The sequence below is a fragment of the Lytechinus variegatus genome, chromosome 3, assembly GCF_018143015.1.
Source record: "Lytechinus variegatus isolate NC3 chromosome 3, Lvar_3.0, whole genome shotgun sequence".
NCBI lineage: Eukaryota > Metazoa > Echinodermata > Echinoidea > Temnopleuroida > Toxopneustidae > Lytechinus > Lytechinus variegatus.
This window is the reverse complement of record NC_054742.1, coordinates 46,676,679-46,701,217: the sequence shown is the minus strand read 5'-3', so window position 1 is coordinate 46,701,217 and position 24,539 is coordinate 46,676,679. Positions and strand designations below refer to the sequence as shown.

General features: G+C 36.2%; 1 protein-coding gene across 2 annotated transcripts in view; it reads right to left on the bottom strand.

Moving 5' to 3' along the window:
• LOC121411182 (PHD finger protein 14-like) overlaps positions 1-24,539 on the bottom strand; it is a 38,320-nt gene that overhangs the window by 13,081 nt on the left and 700 nt on the right. For both annotated transcript variants that reach the window (XM_041603747.1, XM_041603748.1), the window contains exons 2-15: positions 23,094-23,216; positions 22,473-22,666; positions 21,865-21,926; positions 19,590-19,645; positions 18,855-18,964; positions 18,365-18,420; positions 16,355-16,466; positions 15,810-15,904; positions 8,216-8,258; positions 7,219-7,385; positions 6,292-6,539; positions 5,314-5,420; positions 3,817-4,013; positions 2,647-2,778 (exon numbers count right to left, since the gene is read on the bottom strand). In XM_041603747.1, the coding sequence (XP_041459681.1) occupies positions 2,647-2,778; positions 3,817-4,013; positions 5,314-5,420; positions 6,292-6,539; positions 7,219-7,385; positions 8,216-8,258; positions 15,810-15,904; positions 16,355-16,466; positions 18,365-18,420; positions 18,855-18,964; positions 19,590-19,645; positions 21,865-21,926; positions 22,473-22,666; positions 23,094-23,216 (1,702 nt within the window). The remainder of the gene's footprint in view (positions 1-2,646; positions 2,779-3,816; positions 4,014-5,313; positions 5,421-6,291; positions 6,540-7,218; positions 7,386-8,215; positions 8,259-15,809; positions 15,905-16,354; positions 16,467-18,364; positions 18,421-18,854; positions 18,965-19,589; positions 19,646-21,864; positions 21,927-22,472; positions 22,667-23,093; positions 23,217-24,539) is intronic.

Here is a 24,539-nt window from a genome sequence, read left to right as displayed (position 1 = left end):
CACGTATTGATTGGAAAATAAAATAAGACACTATAACTAAACTAGCATTGAACTTGATTTTCAAGATATGATTCTACATGAACGGTCATTTTTAGCCCCTTCCTATGCTTTCTAGCAGAGAAAATCTTTCATTATTCTGAATAATTTTCAATGAGAAAACACATGTATGCAACAACATTACACAAGTGTAAGGTTGTACTGTACATGTACAAACATTACACAAGTGTAAGGTTGTACTGTACATGTACAAACATTACACAAGTGTAAGGTTGTACTGTACATGTACAAACATTACACAAGTGTAAGGTTGTACTGTACATGTACAAACATTACACAAGTGTAAGGTTGTACTGTACATGTACAAACATTACACAAGTGTAAGGTTGTACTGTACATGTACAAACATTACACAAGTGTAAGGTTGTACTGTACATGTACAAACATTACACAAGTGTAAGGTTGTACTGTACATGTACAACATTAAACAAGTGTAAGGTTGTACTGTACATGTACAAACATTACAAAAGTGTAAGGTTGTATTGGTATAACAGCTGCTCAATACTGTGTTATCTATTTTTAAAATCAATTTTTATACTCTGTTAGGTCGTATGTTATATTAGGTGGTCCAATTTCGAGAACAGGGTAAAAATGGTCAAAAATAGATGTTTTCATATGTTATACATGTAGGTATTACCATTCTTCAAGCTTTAAGCTAAAATACCTTTGTTTTAATGCTATATTGGATCACCCTAGTATTTAGCAGTTGTATTTTTGGAACATCAATGCTTACATCCATTAACAAAAAAATAACAGAAAAATGATAATCTGTTATTGCATGCATATTAATTATATCTAATTTTTTAATGTTTAATTTTTGCAAAAAATGACTGTCATCTTACATTTACTACACCATGGATAGAAAAGTCTTTTTCAATGTTACAAGACTTTTAATAAAATACTATGAATGAAGTTTACAAATTGAATAATTGACATTTTTTCTCTCAAAATTTTACAAATTAAATAGGTTGCAGATTGGAGCTAACATGCACATGTAACTAATTGCATATTTTCAAAATTATCAAATTTGAACAAAATTTAGATGTTCTTTGCATTTAAACTGACTAGAAATATTAGGCTGACAGTCAAGATACATATTCTGACATAATAAATAGAATACATTATGACAGAATAATACATGTTTAAGAATATACATAGCAAGTATTATTGCTTGTTACAATCAACATACTTGGCAAGAAAGAGGTTCCAGAGCTCAACTATTTTTTTTCTATGAATTTTAACTGTTGCCTCTATAGGCCTACACCTACATGTACATGTATTTTGTTCATATGCCTCATGAATGGATACAAAATCAAGAATGCAAGATCAAAGTGTGAGCACAAATTTATATTGTATTACTGGCCATGAGTCAAATAATTACCCTGAATATATAATTATTATATAATAATAATAATAGGCATTTATATAGCGCCATCTTATCTAAAAATATTCTATTCCGAGGCGTGTTGTTATTATTATTATTACCCCGGCTTTAGCTCGAGCTGCCTTTCAGCGCTCATGCATTCAAGGAATTAATCCTGCCGGGTTATCAAAATATTGTGAACATTCATTTCTTCATTTATGGATTTCATTTTCAGGTAAAACACTGGCAGGTCAAGAGTTTGTTCTGTTTGGCTTTTTTTTTGTAAGTACATTTCATTGTAGGATCAGCCCCATCGTGCTGTAGCATATGGCTCTAATTTCCATTATTACCAACAAAAATATGAATTAGTAGGTACAGTATAAATGGCTTGACTTATTCCATTGGGCCTATATGAGTATATTCATGCAAAGATATGTTATTTGTGTATATTGTGGATATGTGCAACTGAGTTAATTACACTCTAACAATCCATATATTTTCTTTACTGTATTCATGGCATAAAATGCATTTGCCTTTAAGTGGTGTAAATCCCCTGTATTATGTGCCATGTAATTCTGTTAATGCTACAAGAATTGCCAACACAGAGCAGGGAATCACGTTTTCATTGCTATACTAAATAAGATTGAGGTTATCAGTATGGGCAGATCTATCCCCCCCCCCCCTCCCTCCCCAATTCCTAATAGAAAATGTACATATACTGGTAATGTACATATATCACAAAATTGGCAGGACTCAACATTAGTTTTCTTTCCAGAAAAGCAACGAACCTGATCACTTCTAAGACCATGTTTTCAATTCCTTGCTTGTTCCCTCTTTTGATGTCATCCCCATTCAGTACCAGTAGCCAGTCATAACAGATAACCAATAATAACAAAGTCACCACTTGCAATCAATCACTATTTCAGACCAAGTCTAGGCTACTGATAACAAGCGATAAAAGTATGAAATGGAAGATGTGAAATCAATCACCAATCAACTGGGCAGAGCCTGGACCCAGTATAATTATCATCATACATTGTGACACATAATACATTATGATACTGTCCATGAAGAGCACAATACACAAATCCCTATGGCAGGAGGTGATAAGTTACTGATATTATCTAGCAAATGTGGCAATACTGTGTTACTCTTTGTTACTGTCTACTGATAATGCTACCCATACCAGCAACAAGGCTGAAAAGGCTCTTTATAAGACTACTTACCAGACACTGAAAGCACTCTTCTTTGGTAGGCGTGTCAGGGGTGGGTCCAAACATCCCATGTGGTAGTATTTCTTGCAGATATCACATAGCACCAGAAGATGCTGGTCATGGGACTGTTCACAAATACCACACCTGAAAACAACAAAATCATTTAGGAATTGTTGGATGGTGTAACTCATCTGGCAAATGTATACTCTCAATGTAGTAGGATACATTAGTGGTTAATTCACACAGAAAGTACTAAGTAATTTACTTTTTACATGTTCATGACAAAAACTATTGGGCAAAATAATACCCCTTAATATTGGTAAAACCAAATGGTCAAAGAGCAAAACTCAAATGAGCTAACTTCAACCCTGCTCCATGTAGGGATATGGGTGTGATAAATTCATGGCATTTCTTTCTTCCTGAGATTCTATGATGAAACTATTCTGTTTTTTTTTTCAAAATCCTAAGACATAGTTTAAACACAATAGTGGTAGATGTACATCCGCATTATAGCCAACTCAAAGATAAATTAAGTATTCTGCATAAAACAGGAATACGCAGATATTGGATCCATCATGCAAGTATAGTAAGGTTGGAAGTGAAATGAAAGTAGAGATTAATACATAGTAAAGAAAAAAGAAGCAGACGATACAAGAGATGAAATGAGAAGTACATAATATACACAGATGGAAAAACAAAATGATTGATAAATAAGCCCACACAACTAGACAATCTACTGTGATACAATTTCAGACATGTATCTACCATTACCAAACACAGGCTTGATAAAATATTCTTGCTTAGATTCTGAATAGAAATATATGCAGGAAAATTGAAATTACAGCATCACTTGCCTTCTTGTTTTAGAAAATGCAAGAATGGTTTCATATGAGCAGTCATGCAATCACCTATGATCTATACAATTTGGTCTCTATTTGCATAGGCCTTTATTCCACATGGCATGCTTCCCTCACACAACCTTACATGCTAATTATTTATAGATTGATTATTCAGACTCTGAATTAGGTAGACTTGATAAGTCGAAATGTATTGACAGACTGCTATTTTGAATGTGAATCATTATTTCAATAGCATATCAGCAGATCACTACTGCGAAGGAGGCTTTAGACGCAACGGCGCAAATTGAAATAAAACAATGAAGGAAAAAAGGTATATAATTACAGATGAATAACCCCTGGAGATTTCAGCTCTTCTTTTTCTTCTCTCTTAGGTGGTGTCTTTCGAATTCGTGGTAGGCTCAGGACTTGAGGTTGCTGCAGCTTCTTTCCTGCCAACGTTCCCAATGTTTTCCACATGGTTTCCACATCACTACGGCTCTCGGCTTGAGAAGACCGCAGCTCTGCTACTTGCACAGAAAGCTGGTCATGTTAAGAAAAACAAAGAAAGAAAAAAAAACAGGTTAATTTACTGCTTCTCATACAATTATGATGATCAGAAAGTTAGTCATCGAGACGCCTATACAGAGACGCAATTTGGATAGCAAGCAAAGCATGAGATTTATGCAAAATAACAAAATATTACCAGAAATTTGGAATACAAGACTCAGCAACTGATCATACATTTGCCTCTAGGATTTCATGGTCAATGCAATGAATCATTAAAATTAGTCCTACAATACATCACTTAACTGTGTGTGCTACAGGGCCAAGATCACTGTCATTCCAACATGAGTGATGAAATATAAGCCAATTTTACAGTTAATATATTGAACAGAAGTCCTTTCTTTGAACTTTTTTTTCTCTGTAACCATACACATTTGAGTTTTATCAAAATGTAATATGATCATAATCACTTCGAAATGCAACTTCAATGAGCTGAAAAATAATTTATTTATCACGAGAAAGCCACGTTAAGCAATTCAATGACCCAGAAAACCCATAACTATTCAGATTAACAACATTATATGCTCTCAATATGCATATCTATCTAAAGTTTGAAGGTGACCTGTCAAATGGTTCTTCTGTTGTAGCTAGATTGAATGGACAACCCAGAGATGTGCATTACCAAAACATGATGTGAAAACAATCGACTCATGCATTGTTGATTGGTTGTTTTCACAAGTTGACAAATTGAGAGTTTCCACAATGCATTCTGGCAATATGGCCATAATGGATTGCGATAGATGTGCCTCTGCATGTAACCACCTATTTCTAATTTATTGTAGTTATCATTATCATCAACACCATCATTTTCACAATAGGAATACATTATTTTCTTCATTATCATTGAAGCTCTCTCTCAGGTGGGCCGCGAGTAGTTCCAAAGGGAGGACAAAATAGCAGAAAACAATGATATATTTCACAGACCTCTCCAATTGGTCTATATGGGTCAAACAAATCTCAAGCACGCTTAGGAATTATACATGTTGCAACGCATGCACATAATATACTATGATGGTTTCAAACTTCGATGTGAATTGTGTATGTAATTAATTGTCGCCCATTTACCGGACATTTGCTAATGCAGATTAGTTCTCAAACTCTCTCTGTTTCGAATGTGCTTCAGAGCTCTGTGTTCGAATATCAATAATGTTTTTTCATTAAAATGGATGTTTTCTTAAAATTTTTGTAGGTGGGCGTCAAAAAAATCTGAGAGTCAAAAGGGTCCTCGAGTAAGAAAAGGTTTAGAAGCGCTGTCATATAGGAATAAATGACTTACCCGATCATACTTGGTGCGTAACTGACTTTCAAGAGATTGAAGCTTCTCATTCTGCTTCATCAAATCATTGAGACGAGACTTAAAGGTATTCATCCTCTCATCTCGATCTGAATAGAAACAACAAACACTCAGAAATTATTTAATAATCTATCAGTAGTGGCATGTAGAGTAATTTGATCTAGATTTTGCCATAAAATTAACAGCAAATGATCTTTGATACTTGATAACACTTAGGTCTTAAAGACAAATGAAGTAGTTGCAGTAAACACTGATTTGACGAGATAGTGTGTAAAACCAAGCTTAATTGTCACTATATCATCAAGGATCTAGATCTGGTACAGTTACATAAACTGAACTTTGTGAATCTTGAAATCTACGCTGAAAAATGTTCACACTGTAGATCACCAACACAGATTACGCGCACGTGGGACAGTGTATTATTATTGCTTAGAACGTCGGCCCGACGCTTGGCCCGAATCCTGTGCTTATTTGCTAATTTCTCAGCAATTACACAATTTCTTCCAGAATCCTTTGGCACATATTTTTTATTTATATGAAAAGACACTTTGGTGGTCATTTCATTAGATTCTATACAAACTCATTCTGAAATCGTTACCACATCCATGGAGTAGGGCCTTACACTCGCATTATGTCCTAATTTCAAAAACTAAACCTTATGTAAAGTTGAATATGCAAATGTTCTTCAATGAATATCTCCTAATTGATGACTGATCTATAAGACAATAACACCTGAGAAGAACCTGACCAACAGAACATAAATAAACAGAACAAAAAACTTAAGTACATCGAAAAGCTTCAATATGCCTGTTTTTAATGCCATTCTCTGATTTTACAGTACCAACACTTATTCAGGGCATAAATGATATTACTGAGACAGAATATGTTGTTACTTACAATTGAAGAAGAGTAGGGCCCCTTACACAGAGGCCACTACAGGAAGAGATCCAGAATACTCACCAATGCAGTAATTGACAAACTCTGCAGAGAATGCTGGAGGGATATGCCACTTTCTGCTGACCTGCTGACTACTCTTGTGTCTCACGTGAGCAGCCCTCATGCTGTCAACAGTAAAGCCCATCAGTTCTGCCTTCCGCATGAGACGCCTACAGGCCGACGCGCTGGTGGTCAGGGCCCGGGGAACCTTCTCTGGGGGTATCCAAGGATCTGGCTTCAACCTTCTCATAGCCTTGTACTGGTCTTGGAATCTGTTTGACAAGTGGGGGGAAAAAAATGAAAGGGAGGGGGGGGGAGGGGGACATGGTGAAATTTGTAAACAAAGTACTTCCTCTAGGTGGATGACTGCAAGATTATGTGATTCCTACATAAAGAATACTTGAAGATTAGTTTCCCAAGATGAGATACCAAAAAAGACCAGTCTCTGTAAAGTTTAGACTCTTGGTTGTTGTATTCATGGTAATGTGTCATAAAAGGTTTAACAATCAACTCTGCGTACATATCAAACAAAGCTGCAAGTAACAAATGTTTCAGTCAACAAGTTACTATAAAGGAAATCAATTAAAGTTGTACAACCAAAACACCAAAACATTAATACAGTTGCAAGACATCCTCAATAAATGCATGTATATTATTTTCATTTGATACAATTATAAATGCCTTCAATAGGAAACCTTGATAACTTCTGTTCAAAATTTTTTGTCACATTTCTCGGGTACTTCAGATTACCACTTTACTGCTAGCTAGGAAGCATATTACACATAAGCTATGTGATTTACCTTTCAAATGAATAAAGAATTAATGGTGACCTTTGTGACTGTATAAATCTCTGGGTAAAGTTATAAAGAAAAAAATGTGGGATGCATTTATTTCAGTTTTTCTTTATGATATGATTACGGGACTCAGAATGGACAATGCATGGTAACAGACCTGAGAAATTTTGCATGTACTCGATCGGGCAGGGCAGCCAAACGCTGATTGACTGAGCTTGCTTGCTTCTGATTGGATTGGATAGCAAGCCAGTTCTGACGCTTGTAACGACGGATGCCCTTCTCAACATGAAGCTTGCAGTAAGCGTAGAATGGGTCTGCTATCGCCTGGTTCAAATAGGGAATAAACATACAGCACTATAGCTTATGGCAGTTTGTAAATTAAGGGTAGGTATATCAAGTGATTGATCAAACAATATAAGCTTAACAAGTGGAGCACCTCTGGCAGTCTCACCTGCATTAATGCGATTAAATATAGCAGCAGTACTTACTTTTAAAATGACTATGAAATAATTATTCACCAAAAAAATACCATTCATATAATATGCTACTCCGTTCACTGATCCTAAATGTCATTTGACCTTGATCAAGTGACCTCTAACTTGTGCAAGAAGAGCAATGATACTAGATCACCACTTTGTTCACATTTCATTAACTATATCCATAAACTTTCAAAGTTATGATGGCAATTCAACAATTACCTACAACATGGCCAAAAGGTCATCAACCTGAAATGACCTTCAACCTTGGTCATGTGACCTGAAACTCGCACAGGATGTTCAGTGATAGTTGATTACTCTTATTTCCAAGTTTTATGAACTAGCTCCATAATCATTAAAAGTAATGATGTAAAATTCAACAAAGCGGCGCTTTTCAATTTTATTCTGATCATAAAAAAGATGAAAATAATTGAGTTGAAATATTAATGTTATTTCTAGAGTTTTGGCTGAAAAACTATTTGCACAAGACTTGTACTTAAATTCACTTTTACTTCTGAATGTCACGTAATTTCAGAACAGCATACCTCAGGGTCACAGTTTGTTGCAGATTTAATGCCAAACATGTAATAAGGGGTTGAATCAGCCCCCCCCCCCCCCTTCGTCTTATTTATGGTGAAACTTAAATTTCTGATTTAATAATGTATAACGAGCATGTACCTCATCAATTGAAGCCTCTGATAACAATCCTTCTCTCTGACCACTGTAAGAGATAAAGTAATGAAATTAATTACTTTACAGAAACAACAATGGAATGATACAGCCCAATCCTTTCAAATCACAATTGATTTTTACTGATTACAACTGAATGGCGCTGAGTTTGCACATAATACAGAGTGCTATATCTTATCGACTGTGGAAAAATATGCATTTTGCACTGTGACACATCACATGTTTGGATCAAACTATCAACCTTGCAGTTTTTAGAAAAAGGAAGTGGAAGTTCTCCAGCTGTAAAAATTATATTGTATATTTTGATAGCAAACTGTCCTACCTGCCTCGTTGATTTAGCACCTCATAGAGTGATACAACAGTTTGGATGAACAATTGCCTTTAAAAGTGCAGTCACCTACGATGTAATGGTTACAGCCCGATAGACCGCGGGTCCAATAGACCACGGATCCAATAGTCCGCGGTGTGGGTAAAATTATGATCAGGACAATATAGTGAGATCCATGTCATCAAGAGGTCAAAAGGTCATTGATACGAGTCCATGGGGTTCTATAACGATGACCCACAGGACAATCGCCCCCTGACATCTACTTCAAGGAAAATATTATCTCCATATTTTTATCGTCGGGGACTTTTACCCCCCCTGGAAATATGCCCTTTTAGACGCCATACGGAGCCTCTAAAATGCCATCGACTTGACGACATGGCTAGATACTTTATCTTGCCATGTCGACTAAATAAGCTTATTATGTCCGCATGGCAAGATACGTTATCCTGCCAAGTCAGTCCACTTATAAAAGGTTATATGTCAACATTGTATCTTGCCAAGTCGACTTAAATAATTATGTTACATGTCAACATGGCGATATATCGGGATTCTTGCCAGGACTTGTACACTTCATATCTCGCCATGTTGACATATCGACTTGGCAAGATAGAATATATCGCTATGTCGAAATAAGATGCTTATTAATTACTTAGGCGGCAGAAGCGGGGGGGGGGGGGTGCTTTCCCCCCTAAATTTGAGGTGGGAGGACGGTCCCCCTTAATTTTTAGTTGAGATCCTTTTTTTGGTCGTCAATTTCTTTTCTACGTCCCCCTAAATTGAGGTAGACCACCCTAAAATATTTTTGGCCCCCCCCTAATTTTGGTTGATAACCATCTTTTTTTTTCCTTGTCAAAATATTTTGGTGGTCCCTCCTAAAATTTTGGTTGATTTGCTTGTCAATTTTTTACCTGTGTCCATCCCAAAATTTCAGGTGGATCCCCCTAAATGTTTTGCCTTCGGCCGCCAATGATTAATTAAGACATGGTAAGATAAAGTACCACGCCATGTCATCATGTTAAGGCATTTTCACAATTATTATTTTCATATTATCTGGGGTAATTGTCTGGAGAGTAAATTTCCGGGGGGTGGGGTAACAGTCCCCGGCGGTAAGAAATATGGGGATATTTTCCTTGAAGTAGTTGTCAGGGGGTGATTGCCCTTATTGGGTTATTGTTATAGAACCCAGGCGCGGATCTAGGATTTCAAGGGAAGGGAAGGGGGAGCAAATTCGACCTGATTTTTTTTGGCGCCCATGTGTACTTTTCGAAAAATGGCGCCCATGCCCTCCTGGCCAGGCTAACTTATCTTATAATCACTTTAAAAACAATAAAGACCACTTTTTAATGTGTTCTTGAAAAAAATCCATGAATACATCAATACCAAAAGGTGGGGGACACAGGGGCGGTTCCAGCCTTCGCCAATAGGGGGGATGGGGCGGAAATTTGTTTCAGCCATATTTTCCCCGATCGGCAGCTCGAAGTTAATTTTTGTTTGTTTCTTTGAAGGGGTAGTCTTCATTAGTCACTTCTTGGCTTTATTCTCATAAAATAATACATAATATCATAATCCTCTTCTATATGATGCGAGCGCGAAGCACAAGCTAATTTTTGGGGAAATTTTATGTATTCTTTCCTAAAATTTGAACTGATTCTGGGCAATATTTGTTATCCTGAAAAAGACATGTATGCAACGTAATAATTACTACGAACGCAAAGCGCGAGGGGAAATGAACTGATGAAAAAGATACCTGTTAAAGTAGCATTTAACAATCAAATAATGCGAGCGCGAAGGGCGAGCTAAATCTTTTTGAAATTTTCACCCAAAGATAGGAAATTCTAAGCACTTTTTTAACTCAAGCAGAATAGGTATATGAGTAAACAATTAAAGCAAGCGCGAAGCGCGAGCGGGAAATTTCTAGATTTAGTCCTATAATATTTACTGAACGAGACACTCTATTCATGATTTGTAAATCCTTAAAAAATATGAGTATTTAATAATGCGAGCGCAAAGCTCGAGCAAAAAAAAAAACGTTTTAAACTGGTACCTGTTAAAGCTTGTGTATAGTTTTGGTAAATCCACCAAAATGCACCTATCACTATTCCAATTCATTGCTAGCTAATATAAATGGATATGCCCTATAACAGTTATGATGTGGAGGATATGAAATGAAAATGTGTTTTACAGGATAAATTTTGCGATTTTACATGGAAATTTAACTTGATCGGGTCACCCGATCAAATTAAAATATCTGTAAGTTTTTGTCTTTCAATTAAATCCTATTCCAAATCATGGAATGGGCTGAAACGTTCAAGATATGTTCTTTGTCTGTAACTTTTGGATATCTAATCACTAAATTTATAAGATAAGTGCTTGAATGCCCATTTTTTTTTAGTTAAAAGAAGCATCAGCGAAAGAGGGCGCAATATATCCAAGGTTTGAATATTTGAAATTTTCTCAGAGAAGTGCAGTTGGAAAAATATCTGACGGTCTCTACGCTTCAGTAAGACTGTCATATTAGATGATATTCGATTATCAATCACATTATTGACCCTTTACCAAAGCTATACACAGGCTTAAAGGACTGCTTGCACTTAGCCATGAAGGCGTCACATATTTCAACAATCAAAAAATGCGAGCGCGAAGCGCGAGCTGAACATTTTTGAACTTTTTGAAAGAAAGAATGGAAAATTTCAATCAGTTTTTGTAATCGTGAACAGGATAGCTATGTAATTTAACGATTGATGCGAGCGCGAAGCGCGAGCAGAAAAAAAATCGAGATTAGACCTAAAAGTGGGCCACTCTGTTCATGTTTTGTAAATCATCAAAAGGATGAGTAATATGGGGTCTTCCTACATTAATACCCTTTACCAAAGCTATACACAGGCTTTAAGGACTGCTTGCACTTAGCCATGAAGGCGTCACATATTTCAACAATCAAAAAATGCGTGCACAAATCGCGAGCAGAAAATTTTTGATATTGTGATCTGAAACTGGATAGTGATTTAAATTAGAGAACAAGTTGGGTATCTGAATAAACATGCGCGAGCGTGTTTCATATTTAGACCTAGAATCTAGGCATTCTAAATACAACTTTAATCATGAAAATCATGAAGCTTTGATAGTCCGATCTGAAAAAAAAGAGTAAATTTCAGCTTTATATTTCTAGCACTTTGTAGAAAAATTGTAAGGTGGATATGGATCGCACTTAAAAAAGAGCTGATAATATTATTACTTTGAGTTTTGACATAGGACCGGGACATCCTTACAACATGCCATCATATGAAAATGATGACTATCTTCCTATTCATCTTGCTAAGCGCGAGATGGAACAAAGGGGCAATTTAATTATTAAATTGATATCATATTTATTAATGCCTAATGAGGGCGCGAAATTTCACTTTTGTGATTATGAATAGGATGTATCAGTTTATATATTTTTGACCATTAATGCGAGCGCAAGTCGCGAGCTATAATTTTTGATAAACTGTCATGAAAAGGGGATTTTAAGTAGTTTGTTGTATAAACAATATTGAAACATTTATATAACTCGCCAATCAAAATGCGAGCGTGCAGCGCTCTAGCTGATGCGCCTTAAAAATCAGACCAGAAAAGGGATATTTTGAAAACTTTATGGAATACACGAAAATAAAGGTACCTGATAAATCAAAATTTGCGAGCGCGTAGCGCAAGCAACAAATGTTAACATTCGAACCATAAAATTGACATTTTTACAGAGCACTTTTTAAAAACCAATTTGTAAATTACACAAATTAATGAAAGTTTGATTTCCGAGGTGAAATATGTGTTGTATATTGACTTCCAAACTTGATATTCGAACTCCACATTGAACAATATGTAAATCACCTAATAGGCAATGTAAGCGCGAAGCGAGAGCGAAAGTTTTATATAGTTGCACGAAAGATTCTTTTTATTTTCCAAGTCTTCCCCTCATCTTATTTTATGCCTTCGTCGTCCTTCTCTTCCTTTCTCCTCTCTTTTTCCTCCTTTTTCCTTCTCTCTTTCCTTTTTTATGCTCCGCCAAGAGGGGGGGGGGGGAGCTCGGCCCCCTGGATCCGCCTATGGGGACAAGGGGCGGGAAAATATGACAAGCAAAAAAAAAAGGTTATCATCGACAAAGTAAGGTCATCTCGTCCCAAAATACATGTTTTATTTCGATTTAGAATGATGTATTTCTATGATTATCAAAGACCAAAATAGTAAGGGGACATTTGATATTGTGTCCCCCCCTACTATTTTGAGTAGGTGGGACACGTCCCCCTGTCCCCCCTGGGATTTCCGCCCATGATGTAATATCAAAGGGAGCGCGAAGCACGAGTGATTTTGGGGGGTTTCAATTTGGTTTAACTTCTCACCAGAGTAAGCCCTACTAGAATATTGTGAACGGGAGCTGTAGTTTCTGTACTGTTGTTTTAGTATACCCTCAATATTATTAATGATAACCTCTAGGAAATATGCAATCTCGACTAACTATCCTCATCAGTGGCGTATTTATTCAGCATGGGTGCAGGGGGGGGGGGGCGAGGGCAACAAGATAAAAAAATAAATGAAATGGGGGGGGAGTAGACGTTAAACAAAATCTGAGATTTTATTCTTGAAAAACACATTGAGGTATCTCACAAGGCCTAAATAAATAATGAGAACGCGAAGCGCGATCTCATTTTTTAAAAAGGATTTTCCTGAATTTTATCCTGAAAGCCTAAGTCAGGGGCGGACCCAGCTTCCGCCAATAGGGGGAGGGGCAATTTTTTCACCCATATTTTCCCCGATCGGCCGCTCAAAGTTGATTTGTCCAAGTGCCGTAATGAGCCATCAATTTCGAGGGGGCTCGATATGGCGTATCGCATAAAATTAATAAGAAGTTGGCAGTGAGCGAAGCGAGCAAGCAAATATGTTGACACTTTTATTACAAACATACAAGGTCGTGATAGATTTTGACATAATATTTGGAAAATAATAGTATATCTCATCCTAATCCCTTTCCTTTTCTCTCTATTTTTTCTTAGCCTTGATTCTCTCTTTTTTTTTTGTTAGGGGGGGGGCAAACGCCCATGTCCTAACAGTCATTTCCTAGATTTACTTTATAAGCAACTAAATGTGTTATAATTTCATAAGCCATATGCAAGCTACAAATTAAATTTCATGCATATTGTCCTGAAAATTTAACATTCTGGGCAATGTGTTTTCTTTGTTCATTATAATTTCTTGCAATGTAATTTAACGTAATGTAATTTAATGTAATATTATGCAACCTAATGTGATATAATCCATTATGCTCTTAATAATCCTTATACTTGTATTGCTTTAAGATATAAATGTTAAGCGCTTAGAAACTATTGTAATAAGCGCTATATAAATGTACATTATTATTATTATGTTTGTGAATCTGAACAGGACGCGTATGTAACTAGATAATTACCATGAGTGCGAAGCGCGAGCAGAAATGTTAAATATTATGGACTGGTCGAAAAGTTAATCATTAAGACGATACATATTTCAACGATTAAACTGATTTTTTTTTTATATTCCAACCTAATAAGATGAGATTTCAAATCCCCCAATCGGACATTCGACATTCATTTCCATCTCTCTTTTTCTTATCTTTCTTCCCATCTTTCTCTCTTTTTAATATTATTCTCTTCCTATTTTTCTTCTTCTTTTCCTTTCTTTTCTTTTCCTTCTTTTCCCTCTAACTCTTTTTTCTCTTTCCCCCATTACTTATCCCTCTTTCTTTTCTTTCCTTTCCCATTTTTTCTCTTTTAATTTTTTCTTCTCTCCCCCTTCCACTCTCTCTCTTTTTATTCTCTTCTTTTCCCCTCTTCTCTATCTCTCTTTGTTCTTATCTTTCTTCCCATCTTCCTCTCTATTTAAATATTCTTCTCTTTCTTTTTCTATTTTTTTCTTCTTCTTTTTCCTCCTTTTCCTTTCTCCTAGCTTTCTTTTCTTCTCTTCCTTTTCCCTCTTCTCTTTTTTTCTCTTTCCCCCTGTTCTTCTCCCTTTTTCTTTGTCTTTCCTTTCCCCTCTTACTCTCTTTTCTATTATCTTCTTTTCCCCATCTTCCTCTCTATTTTTATTCTCTCCATTCTCTCCTTTCCCCTCTCCCCCTCTTTTTTTGAGCGGGGGGGGGGGGGGGGTGGGGGGGGGGGTTGGATGAGGCAGTTCCCCTTTGCCCCCCCCATGGATCCGCAACTGATAGAACCCCATGGTCTCGTATCATTTGACCTTTGGACCTCTCGATGACATTTGATATATCTGATCATTTTTACACGCACTGCGGACTATCGGACCCGCGGTCTAACGGACCCGCGGTCTATCGGGCCCGCGGTCTATCGGACCCGCGGTCTATCGGGATGTCCCCGATGTAATACCCACGGTGTATTTGCGTGAGAAAACGCTAGCCTCCTAAACCAAAATACAAGCATTTATCCCTCAAGCAATTTCTCTTCCAATTCTTGATTAAAGGGATGGTCAAGGCTGGAGATATTTCAATAAATTGAGTATAATTCACAGAGCAATATGCTGAAAATTTGATCAAAATCGGATAACAAATAACAAAGTTATTGAATTTCAAAGATTTGCATTACTTCGGTGAAACAGTTTTAGGCATGTCTTCATGAATATTCATTAGGTGGGCTGATGATGTCATATCCCCACTTGTTCTTTTGCATTTTATCATATAAAATTAGGTTTATTCAATTTTTTTTCTACCAAGAACAAAAGGATTGACAACAGATTAAGTGCATTAGTTATTAATTGCCGCAACTAATTTCATCATAATAGAGACACATCATTTACACATGTATTGAAAAAATGAATCAATTATGATTTCATGTAATAACATAAGAAAAAGGAAAGTGGGGATAAGACATCATCAGCCCACCTAATGTATATTCATGACAATGTGCACAACTGTTTTCACAAATTATTTATAAACTTTAAAATTCAATAACTTTGTCACTTGTTACCTGATTTTGATGAAATTTTCAGCATTTTGCTCTATTTATTTAGACATAAATATTTTCAGCTGTGACCATCCCTTTAAGATTAGGGTAAAGACAAAGATACAACATTCAAAAAGTGAACTTATATAAGCCAGTCATTCACTTTTAAGATGACTTCTCCTTGGTATGAGTGGTTACCAGTATTTTCATTCCAGCAAGACAAAATAAAATTGAAAAGGGATCAAAACTGATACTAAAATATTGATCATTCTGGCTATGAAAGCTAGAGCCTCACCATGTAACATGAAAGAAGTTTCTACACATTCCTGCATCACAGCTGATAGCTACTCCTGTTTGACTAAACCTCTCATCTTCACAGTAGCTGCATGACTGCAGAATAAAAGAAGTTTTACAGAAGCATTCAAAAACAGGCATGTCATGGTGTTAATATAAACATTTAGGATGAAACATTCCTTTAACTATTCATTGTATGAGGATATTGATGCACGTCTTCTTGCCAAGAATTATTCAAGTTATTTGATATCAATAACAAAAAATAATGATTACCCTCAAAAATATTTTTGCAACCAAATTTCCGATGCAATTGCTAATGATCTCTAACAACTTTAACATTTGCTGACAAGCGCTGCATTAAGAAGAAAGATTTGTATCATAAAACAGTGATAAAAACATGTATGTTAATCAATAATTTAACACACACTTTGAAATGAGCATGTGAAAATTACCTATTTGCCTTAATGAAAAAATAAAACCTTATTTGCCTTATTGAAAAAAATAGGCAAATTTTGCATAGTAACAGTGGTTAGAAAATGAACAGACCTTTGCTCCCCACTTTGCTGGAGCCATCTCAGAAAGTGTGACCCATCTCAGCTTGGCAACATCAGAAAATGCAACCCCAGGAACGTACAAGGCACAAACAACATGTACCCACCTACAAAAACAAAACATGGATCAAACTCAAAAAAAGCTGACCAAGCAAGATCAGTAACATAACAAATTCCTTCTTTTTAAAATTACAATTGACATAGTAAAAGGTAACATCCATGGATCTGCCTCTTGCAGTATTTACAACTTTTATAATGCCTGATTTATCTGTATAAGGCAGTATGATTTAGAACATTGAAGCTGAACATGAACATGACTCTTGTGGAAGAATTGAAATAAACCAACGTTGGCCCATTCAGAGGAGCATAATCTCAAGACATATAAGAGCATTTACTTTTCAAAATAAAAATAACAAATAAAAAAATCAATTTCTTTTTTTTTCTTACTGAGTGGAAAAGTGTAAATTTGACTTCACAGAATAGATGCTTAATTTCACTCATTCCCTTGATCTGATTGGTTGATCGATTTCACATGTAGTAAAGTACTCTGATACTGTAGGCTATGTACGTTTAAAGCAGAGTTCAGTGGGAGAGAGTATTTTTGCTCAAATACATAATTCCCACTGTCACAAATTGTGTAACAATCATGGAGTAATCGCATTGACTATATCAGATCTAGATTGTAGTGGATCACAGAAAACTTTTAACCAGTCCCAATTTTTTCGCCATCAGCTACGAAAGGTCAAAAGTTGCATTCATTTGAGATCGCACAATAGTGGGAACAAGGTTTAGTCAATAAACCCTATCACTGTTCAGCAATTAAAATATAATCAATACCAGGATGTAAAAAAGCCCCTTGATTTGGGATGTAACAATGGTACCAACAGGGCATGGTTGTTAGAACATGCCTTTTGTGCCTTTTAACAAGGTGAAAAGGGAAGACCACTAAGGACTTTGTTATATGATTGTGAAGTCTTATAATATAACTTCTGAAGGTTTCCATGACAAATAAGAATAGTGCAGTAGGTTTCACAACATGCCATGTATCTTTCTGGGCAAGTGTTGGTCCTGAAAAGGACTAGCCAAACTTTCAGTTTGGGTGGTACTTATTTTAAGGACGAAAACTTGCCCCAAAAAGATACATGGTGTACTAGGAAACCTACTACGCTAGTCTTATTACACAATGACAAAAAAATCATCTGAAAACTAAAACAGTGTCTTTCTACATTCTAATGCCAGGGGCCAGTTTATTTTCACATACCTGTCACACCTCAAGAATAGTTGCTCCTTTACAAAAGCAAGGGCAAAATGATCATTATACAAGCACTTAAAAAAAAAACCCCTGAACACGCAAACCCGCTGCAAAAGGAGACTATACCACTGCACTTTTACTGGTTTGTGCTGTTAATTCTGACATTGGGACAGTACTTGTGGTCATTCTAAATAAATCCATGTAAATGTCTAATCTCCTCAACATTCGCATATTAGTCTGCAGGCACAGACTCTTATGGGCACTTCAATCAATGATCAAGACACAAGTTCAAATTCACTAAGTATGCATTCACCTTCTGCCCTGGAGACCAGTGGACTAAAAATATCAACCGATTTGACTATTTTGTGCCCCACAAACACAATCAACAAGCTATATATTGCTCCGGACATCAATTCCCTGACCCAAGTGTGTTATCGATGTTAAACTATTTTGCATATCCATATCAAATCATTTCTGGTCACAAAGCACAGTTGTATTGCGCACAGCCAATCCATCCATGTCATTGTCCTGACACACTGCCATAGAAAGAGTCAAGAGTACTGGTGGTAGAGATAATGAAGTGTTACATCTTTTAGAAGGAGCTTCTAACTACATTAGATGATACCAATATGTAATTCTTAAACATCTAAGATCAATTTTAAGTGTGATAACACATATTTCTCACAATTTGTTTGGTCAAAAAATAAGCTATACATGTGACACAAAAGGGGCATATTCAATGAAGCAACTCACCTCCCAGCATCTGTTTCCTTGAATGCACCTCCAAGATTAGGACATAACTCACAGGTCTGGCATTGACAATAAAAAAATGGGAAAAGAAAATACAATGGGAGTTTCAATGTAAGAAGTAATTTCATTTTCAAAAATTTTGAACCAACTGATTAAACAACTAATGCTAGGGCATATATAAGAAGAGGAGTTATTTTTTACAGGGCATAATGAACTTGATAAACATCTTTCTTCAATATTCTAAATGAGAGATAGAATGAAGGAGAAGATATACCAAAGAATACACATCTTTAAAGACATGCTTCATCGAAAAAATTGTTATATTATTAGTATTTTTTTAGTTAATTTGGAACTTCAACAAGGAAAATAATTTTTATTCACTTTTTCACAAATAAGAAGATGCCATTTGTTTCAAAATCAAAACGTGGACCAGTCGTAGTGTGTACACAGAGCGTAACACTCACGACCTTCATTGCAAAAGCTTCAAACTCACCGGATTAAGGATTCCTGCTTTACATGGATCACAGAACCACGGCTCTGTGGAGCTAGAAGTCTGATTGCTGGATGTCGAATCTGCATCACTTTGGCTCTCACCATAACAACCTAGTTGAAAAAATACAAACATGTTAAAGGCTCATTCATGTAATAACAAAATAAATATGTCATCAAAGGTATGAGTTGTGACATCGTAATGTGATAAGTATGTTCGAACAATTGATTGATTGATTGAATCCATTTATTTCATTTCGTTAAAAAGACATTTACAAAGTATAACATACATGATTATCACATAATATGCCAATATACAAATACATGAAAATATGAAATGAAATAAGAGAACTTAAAGAAAGGCCTTTAAGGCTTTGTGTGTAAAAGTTCCCTCAAATAGCTGTACATTTTACATTGCATTACAGGCATATAAGAATCAATTTGTTATGCCCCCCACCCCCTTTAACAAACATCAGAATAGTCTTACAATGGTATTATGAACATCCACACGCAAACCATAACACACAAAACACACTCACCCCACACGACACATCCATCAGCTATCAAAGGAAAATTTTGAGAAATGAAGTGTATAATGTGCATCAATTAGCTGAAGTATGATTTTTATCAAAACGTATTACTGTAACACTCTTCAAAATTTTTGCCATGCTTTGTCACATCATATCTGATACTTAATATGCAATCGGTTTTGCAAATAGAGTTGTAAAATTAAACAAACCTTCATGGACTGGGACTCCACACATGTCACATTCTACAATCTCATCTGTGTCTTCACTAAAATAAGGGAAGAAAAAAATATACAAATAAATCAAATATGTCCATAAGAGACCATTGACTAAAAAGTATAAAATTTCACACAGACAACTTTAATGTATCAAAAAGAGTGAAATGCATTCTCTTCACACTCCTTAGAATAAATGTATTTCATACAAGTATTATTACTGATTAATTTATGATTATAATAACACTACCCCCCCCTGCCTCAAGAAAATTGTTTATGCTCCTTGACATGTACAAGGAGAATAAATGATGTAGGAAAGCAGCAAAAACTCTGCTGAAAGACCTAGAAGATAATCATAAACATCTTGACCCTCATAAGATTACATGTATATACCATGTGAGTAAAAAAAAACCCTTGGCACCTCACAAATTCCCAATTTTACAAAAATATGTCATGAATACATAATCATTTTATAAGACCTGAAAGAGTATGTTTTCCCTAGTAATTTGATACCATATTTATGTGGTTTGTGTTATCGCTTGTACAGAGAAATTCTTTGCAGCAATGTAAAGTTTGGTTTTCGCCAAATTAAGGCATGACTGCAATGAATGAATCCAGATTAGGCCTGGGACTTTCGGATTTTTTTCTTTTCGGGTACCCGTGGTAATTTTCGGGCGGGTACCCGAAAATCATGTCGCTCGAAATATGACTGGTGGAAAAACCCATACACCCCATGTAGGTGACGTCATCAAGCCAATGCGATGCAAGCCAATTTATGAATGAAAATATAGTAAGTATGCGCATTGCAAGCCTCCCGTGCGCCACGCAGTATTCCATCGAAACAAGTCTGCAATACTCTGTCACCTCGTACCAAAATTGACCTAGAATTCCACTTTTCTATATTTTATATGAATTATAAAAGGTATTCTCAGAGGATCTGTTTTCTCACCGATACTGCACAGGTAAGCAAATTTTTATTACTTCTTGCTTTTCCGTCAAAATCTTACGAAGTATAGTGTCGATATTACATCGTGTTCGTGAGTTTGTAGAATCTATCGCTACGTGAACAAAGTCAATTGATTTCCGGGTTTCGGAGCGTCAAATGCGCCAGCCAATCACGATCGTGTTACCATTTTCGACTTATGATGAACTGAAAATGGTATCAAGAACGTGATTGGCTGGCGCCTCGTATGCTCCGAAACCAGGAAGTGGCTGGATGACGTCACTGCGCTGCAAAAGAAACATGGCGACGATTGCATGATCTCAGTCACATCATCATCACTTGAAAAACTAGTATATTTATGAATATTTCGAGGGTAATTGGTGAGATTCAAAATGAGACTTGTGTACTTTTGTGATGAGTTTACAATCATGTCTTACACTACGCAATACAAATCAAATGTACGGTATACTGGTGAGCAATTTTCGGGTATCGGGTATTGATTTTTCTACCCGGGTACCCGAAGCTTCCGGGCGGGACCCGGGTTTTAGTCCCAGCCCTAATCCAGATGATATCATAATTCTACAAGGATTGTATTAAAATCCATTCCAAAATATATTTTTGGTAATTTTCATTAAAATTGTTTAACAAACACATTTAACATCGATTCTCAAGTTAATTTCATTGAAAACGGATTCACAAACTCATGTAGGATTTTGACCTCATTGGCATCCGGATTCATTCATTGCTGTCATGCCTTACTTTGGCGCAAGTCAAATTTACATCACTGCAAAGAATACCTGATTATCCAAGCATAAAGGCATGCAACATAAATATGATATCAAATTATTTGGGAGAAGATACTCTTTCCAGCTAGATATAATTATGTGTTCATGACATTTTTTACCCTTAAATTTGGAATTTGTGAGGTGTTGGTTTTTTTTTATCACATGGGAGAGTGAAACCTGTGTAAAAAAGAGAACCAACTGAAGACAGGATTTGGTATTTACGGAAAGGTTCTTGTCATATAGGGGAAATTATTCAGGAGAGACACAAAATCATGGTTTTTGTAAACAGGTGGTCATTCTATACTGGTGGTCATTAAAACAGGTCTCAATGTAGTGTAATTACTGTGGCTCCCATCTTTCAAAATTATTTATAAATGCTGGGAAATGGTTATTTCGGGAAATGGTTCTTTCAGAAAATGCAGTAAAATCTCTATTTAATGATAACCTTCATAAACAGATTAAAAAATTTTCTTTAAATACTGTCAAACGTTTGGGATATACCACCAGCTATTTTTGTCAACGATAAAAGATGAAACATTCTTACCTATTCTCTCCGAGACACACGCAGCAAATTACTATTTTCAATTTGTCACCGGATGAGTTTGGCTGGATATATGGAGAAGGAAAGTACACAAAAAATATCAGACAACCTACAGCTTTAGACTGTAAAAGAAGGGAGCATTTAGTCATCCATGACAAGGAATCTTCTGCATTGGGGGAATCAACTGTATCATGTATGTGTGAGGTAAAGTATTGTGTGCCACCAATCTTTTCAAAATCCTCCTTACCCCTCAAGTAATTTAAATTTTCACAGAATTTGTGGAGAAGCAAGTTCAAGTGCTGTCTCAAGTTGCATTGCACTGCAACATAATATTTCTAGAGCAGAATCATTCATGACATTGAATAAAGGAGAACACAATGTTAAAGGAGAGAACATTTTGCGTCATTTGATAGGTCATGTGCTACAATCCAGCCATCACAGTCATATGCAGGACTCATATGAAATCAATATTTTATAACAGGTTTTTTTTTATTCAAAATATTTTAGCTTATAGTTGTTGCTATCCTCCCAAGTCACGTACAGAATCTGTGATCCAAAAGAACTTCATCTTACACAAGATTTTATATCATTTCTTTAAAAATATGGCTTACCGACTGAGAGTGACCTTTAAATCTCTTAGCCTTTGCAATCATTTGATCAACCGTAAGCTTTGCCTCAGTCTCACTGTCTGATGATCCTCTGTCCAGGCTGCTTCCACTCCCTTCATCACTCTCATCCTCATCACCATCATCATTGTCATCATCACTGCTACCAACACCTCCATCCCCATGAGATCCTCCAGAATCTACAAGTCAAACAGATGTTTTGAAAATCTTTGTTATTGTAAAAAGATTTGTTGTGGTTGCGTGGGAGGGGGGAGGGGGGGGGAACTTTTGCTATTGGAATATACATGAAACATTTTCGTGATATTGCAAACTAATATTTAGATATTGTGAATTGCCAAGAGATCACTGGGCTAATTCACCCCAACTGTAAAAAAAAAATCCTTTGCAACATGGAAATAATTCCATGGGATCCAATAAAAGAGATTTTTTCCCCTGGATATTACTGAAAGTACTTGAAAGTTTCATATTAAAGTTAAAGCAATTTATAGATCAGATTATAAAAATGTCCTATATACCTCTTCTGTTTAGAGTTGAAGAGATTTTGGTGGTCCCATATTTTAAGTTAGTCAAAGTTTTCTTGTATTAATAAAATGAACACATATTTACCACTTTCATGATCTCCTTTCACTTCAAAGTCACTATCACTGTCACTGTCACTCAGACCAAAGTCTAACTGCAAGAGATGATGATCAACTGGTTTGACTCTTCTCTTTTGTGGGTCTCTTTGGTCTGTGCAATGTAAGAAAGATAATCACAATAATGTACTCTTCTGGACAGCAAACTATATGCCTACACGAATAGTAATTATACTTGCTTATATAGCGCCTAATACTTACTTTGTCAGAAGTCTCTAAGCGCTCTACAGTATATGAAGCATAATCACCCTGGCTTTAGCAGTGCAGCTGTTACGCGCGCTGCGTTTCAAGAAATAAATTCCTGCCAGGTACCCATTTACCTCACCTGGGTTGAGTGCAGCACATTGTGGGTCAATTTCTTGCTGAAGGAAATTACGCCACGCCATCTTCTCTTCAACCTCTTGGTGATAGCGGACGCCGCCGTGAAGTTTTTAAAGGTTGTATTATTGATGGAGCTCGTTGCGTTACTATCTTACATCATTTATGATGATATACATCTTCTTTTCAACCTCGTGGTGATAGCGGAACCTGCCGTGAAGTTAATGAAGTTGTATTATTGATGGACATCTCTGCGCTACTCTCTTACATCGTTTATGATGATAGACATCTTCTCTTCAACCTCGTGGTGATAGCGGATGCCGCCGTGAACTTAATAAGGTCGCATTATTGATGGAGCTCTTTGCGTTTCTATCTTACATCGTTTATGATGATAGACATCTTCTCTTCAACCTCGTGGTGATAGCAGACCCCGCCGTGAACTTAATAAAGTCGTATTATTGATGTACATCTCTGCGCTACTCTCTAACATCGTTTATGATGATAGACATCTTCTCTTTAACCTCATGGTGATAGCGGACCCTACCGTGAGCTTAATAAAGTCGCATTATTGACGGAGCTTGTTGCGTTACTATCTTACATCGTTTATGATGATAGACATGTTCTCTTCAACCTCGTGGTGATAGCAGACCCCGCCGTGAACTTAATAAAGTCGTATTATTGATGTACATCTCTGCGCTAATCTCTAACATCGTTTATGATATCTTCTCTTTAAGCTCGTGGTGATAGCGGAACCTGCCGTGTAGTTAATAAAGTTGTATTATTGATGGACATCTCTGCGCTACTCTCTTACATCGTTTATGATGATAGACATCTTCTTTTCAACCTCTTGGTGATAGCGGACCCCGCCGTGAACTTAATAAAGTCATATTATTGATGGACATCACTGCGCTACTCTCTTACATCGTTTATGATGATAGACATCTTCTCTTCAACCTAGTGGTGATAGCGGACGCCGCCGTGAACTTAATAAGGTCGTATTATTGACAGACATCATTGCGCTACTCTCTTACATCGTACGAGATCAAGAGATTATTCCAATAATTCTAAATCGCTAGCACCTCACATAAAAATACTTATA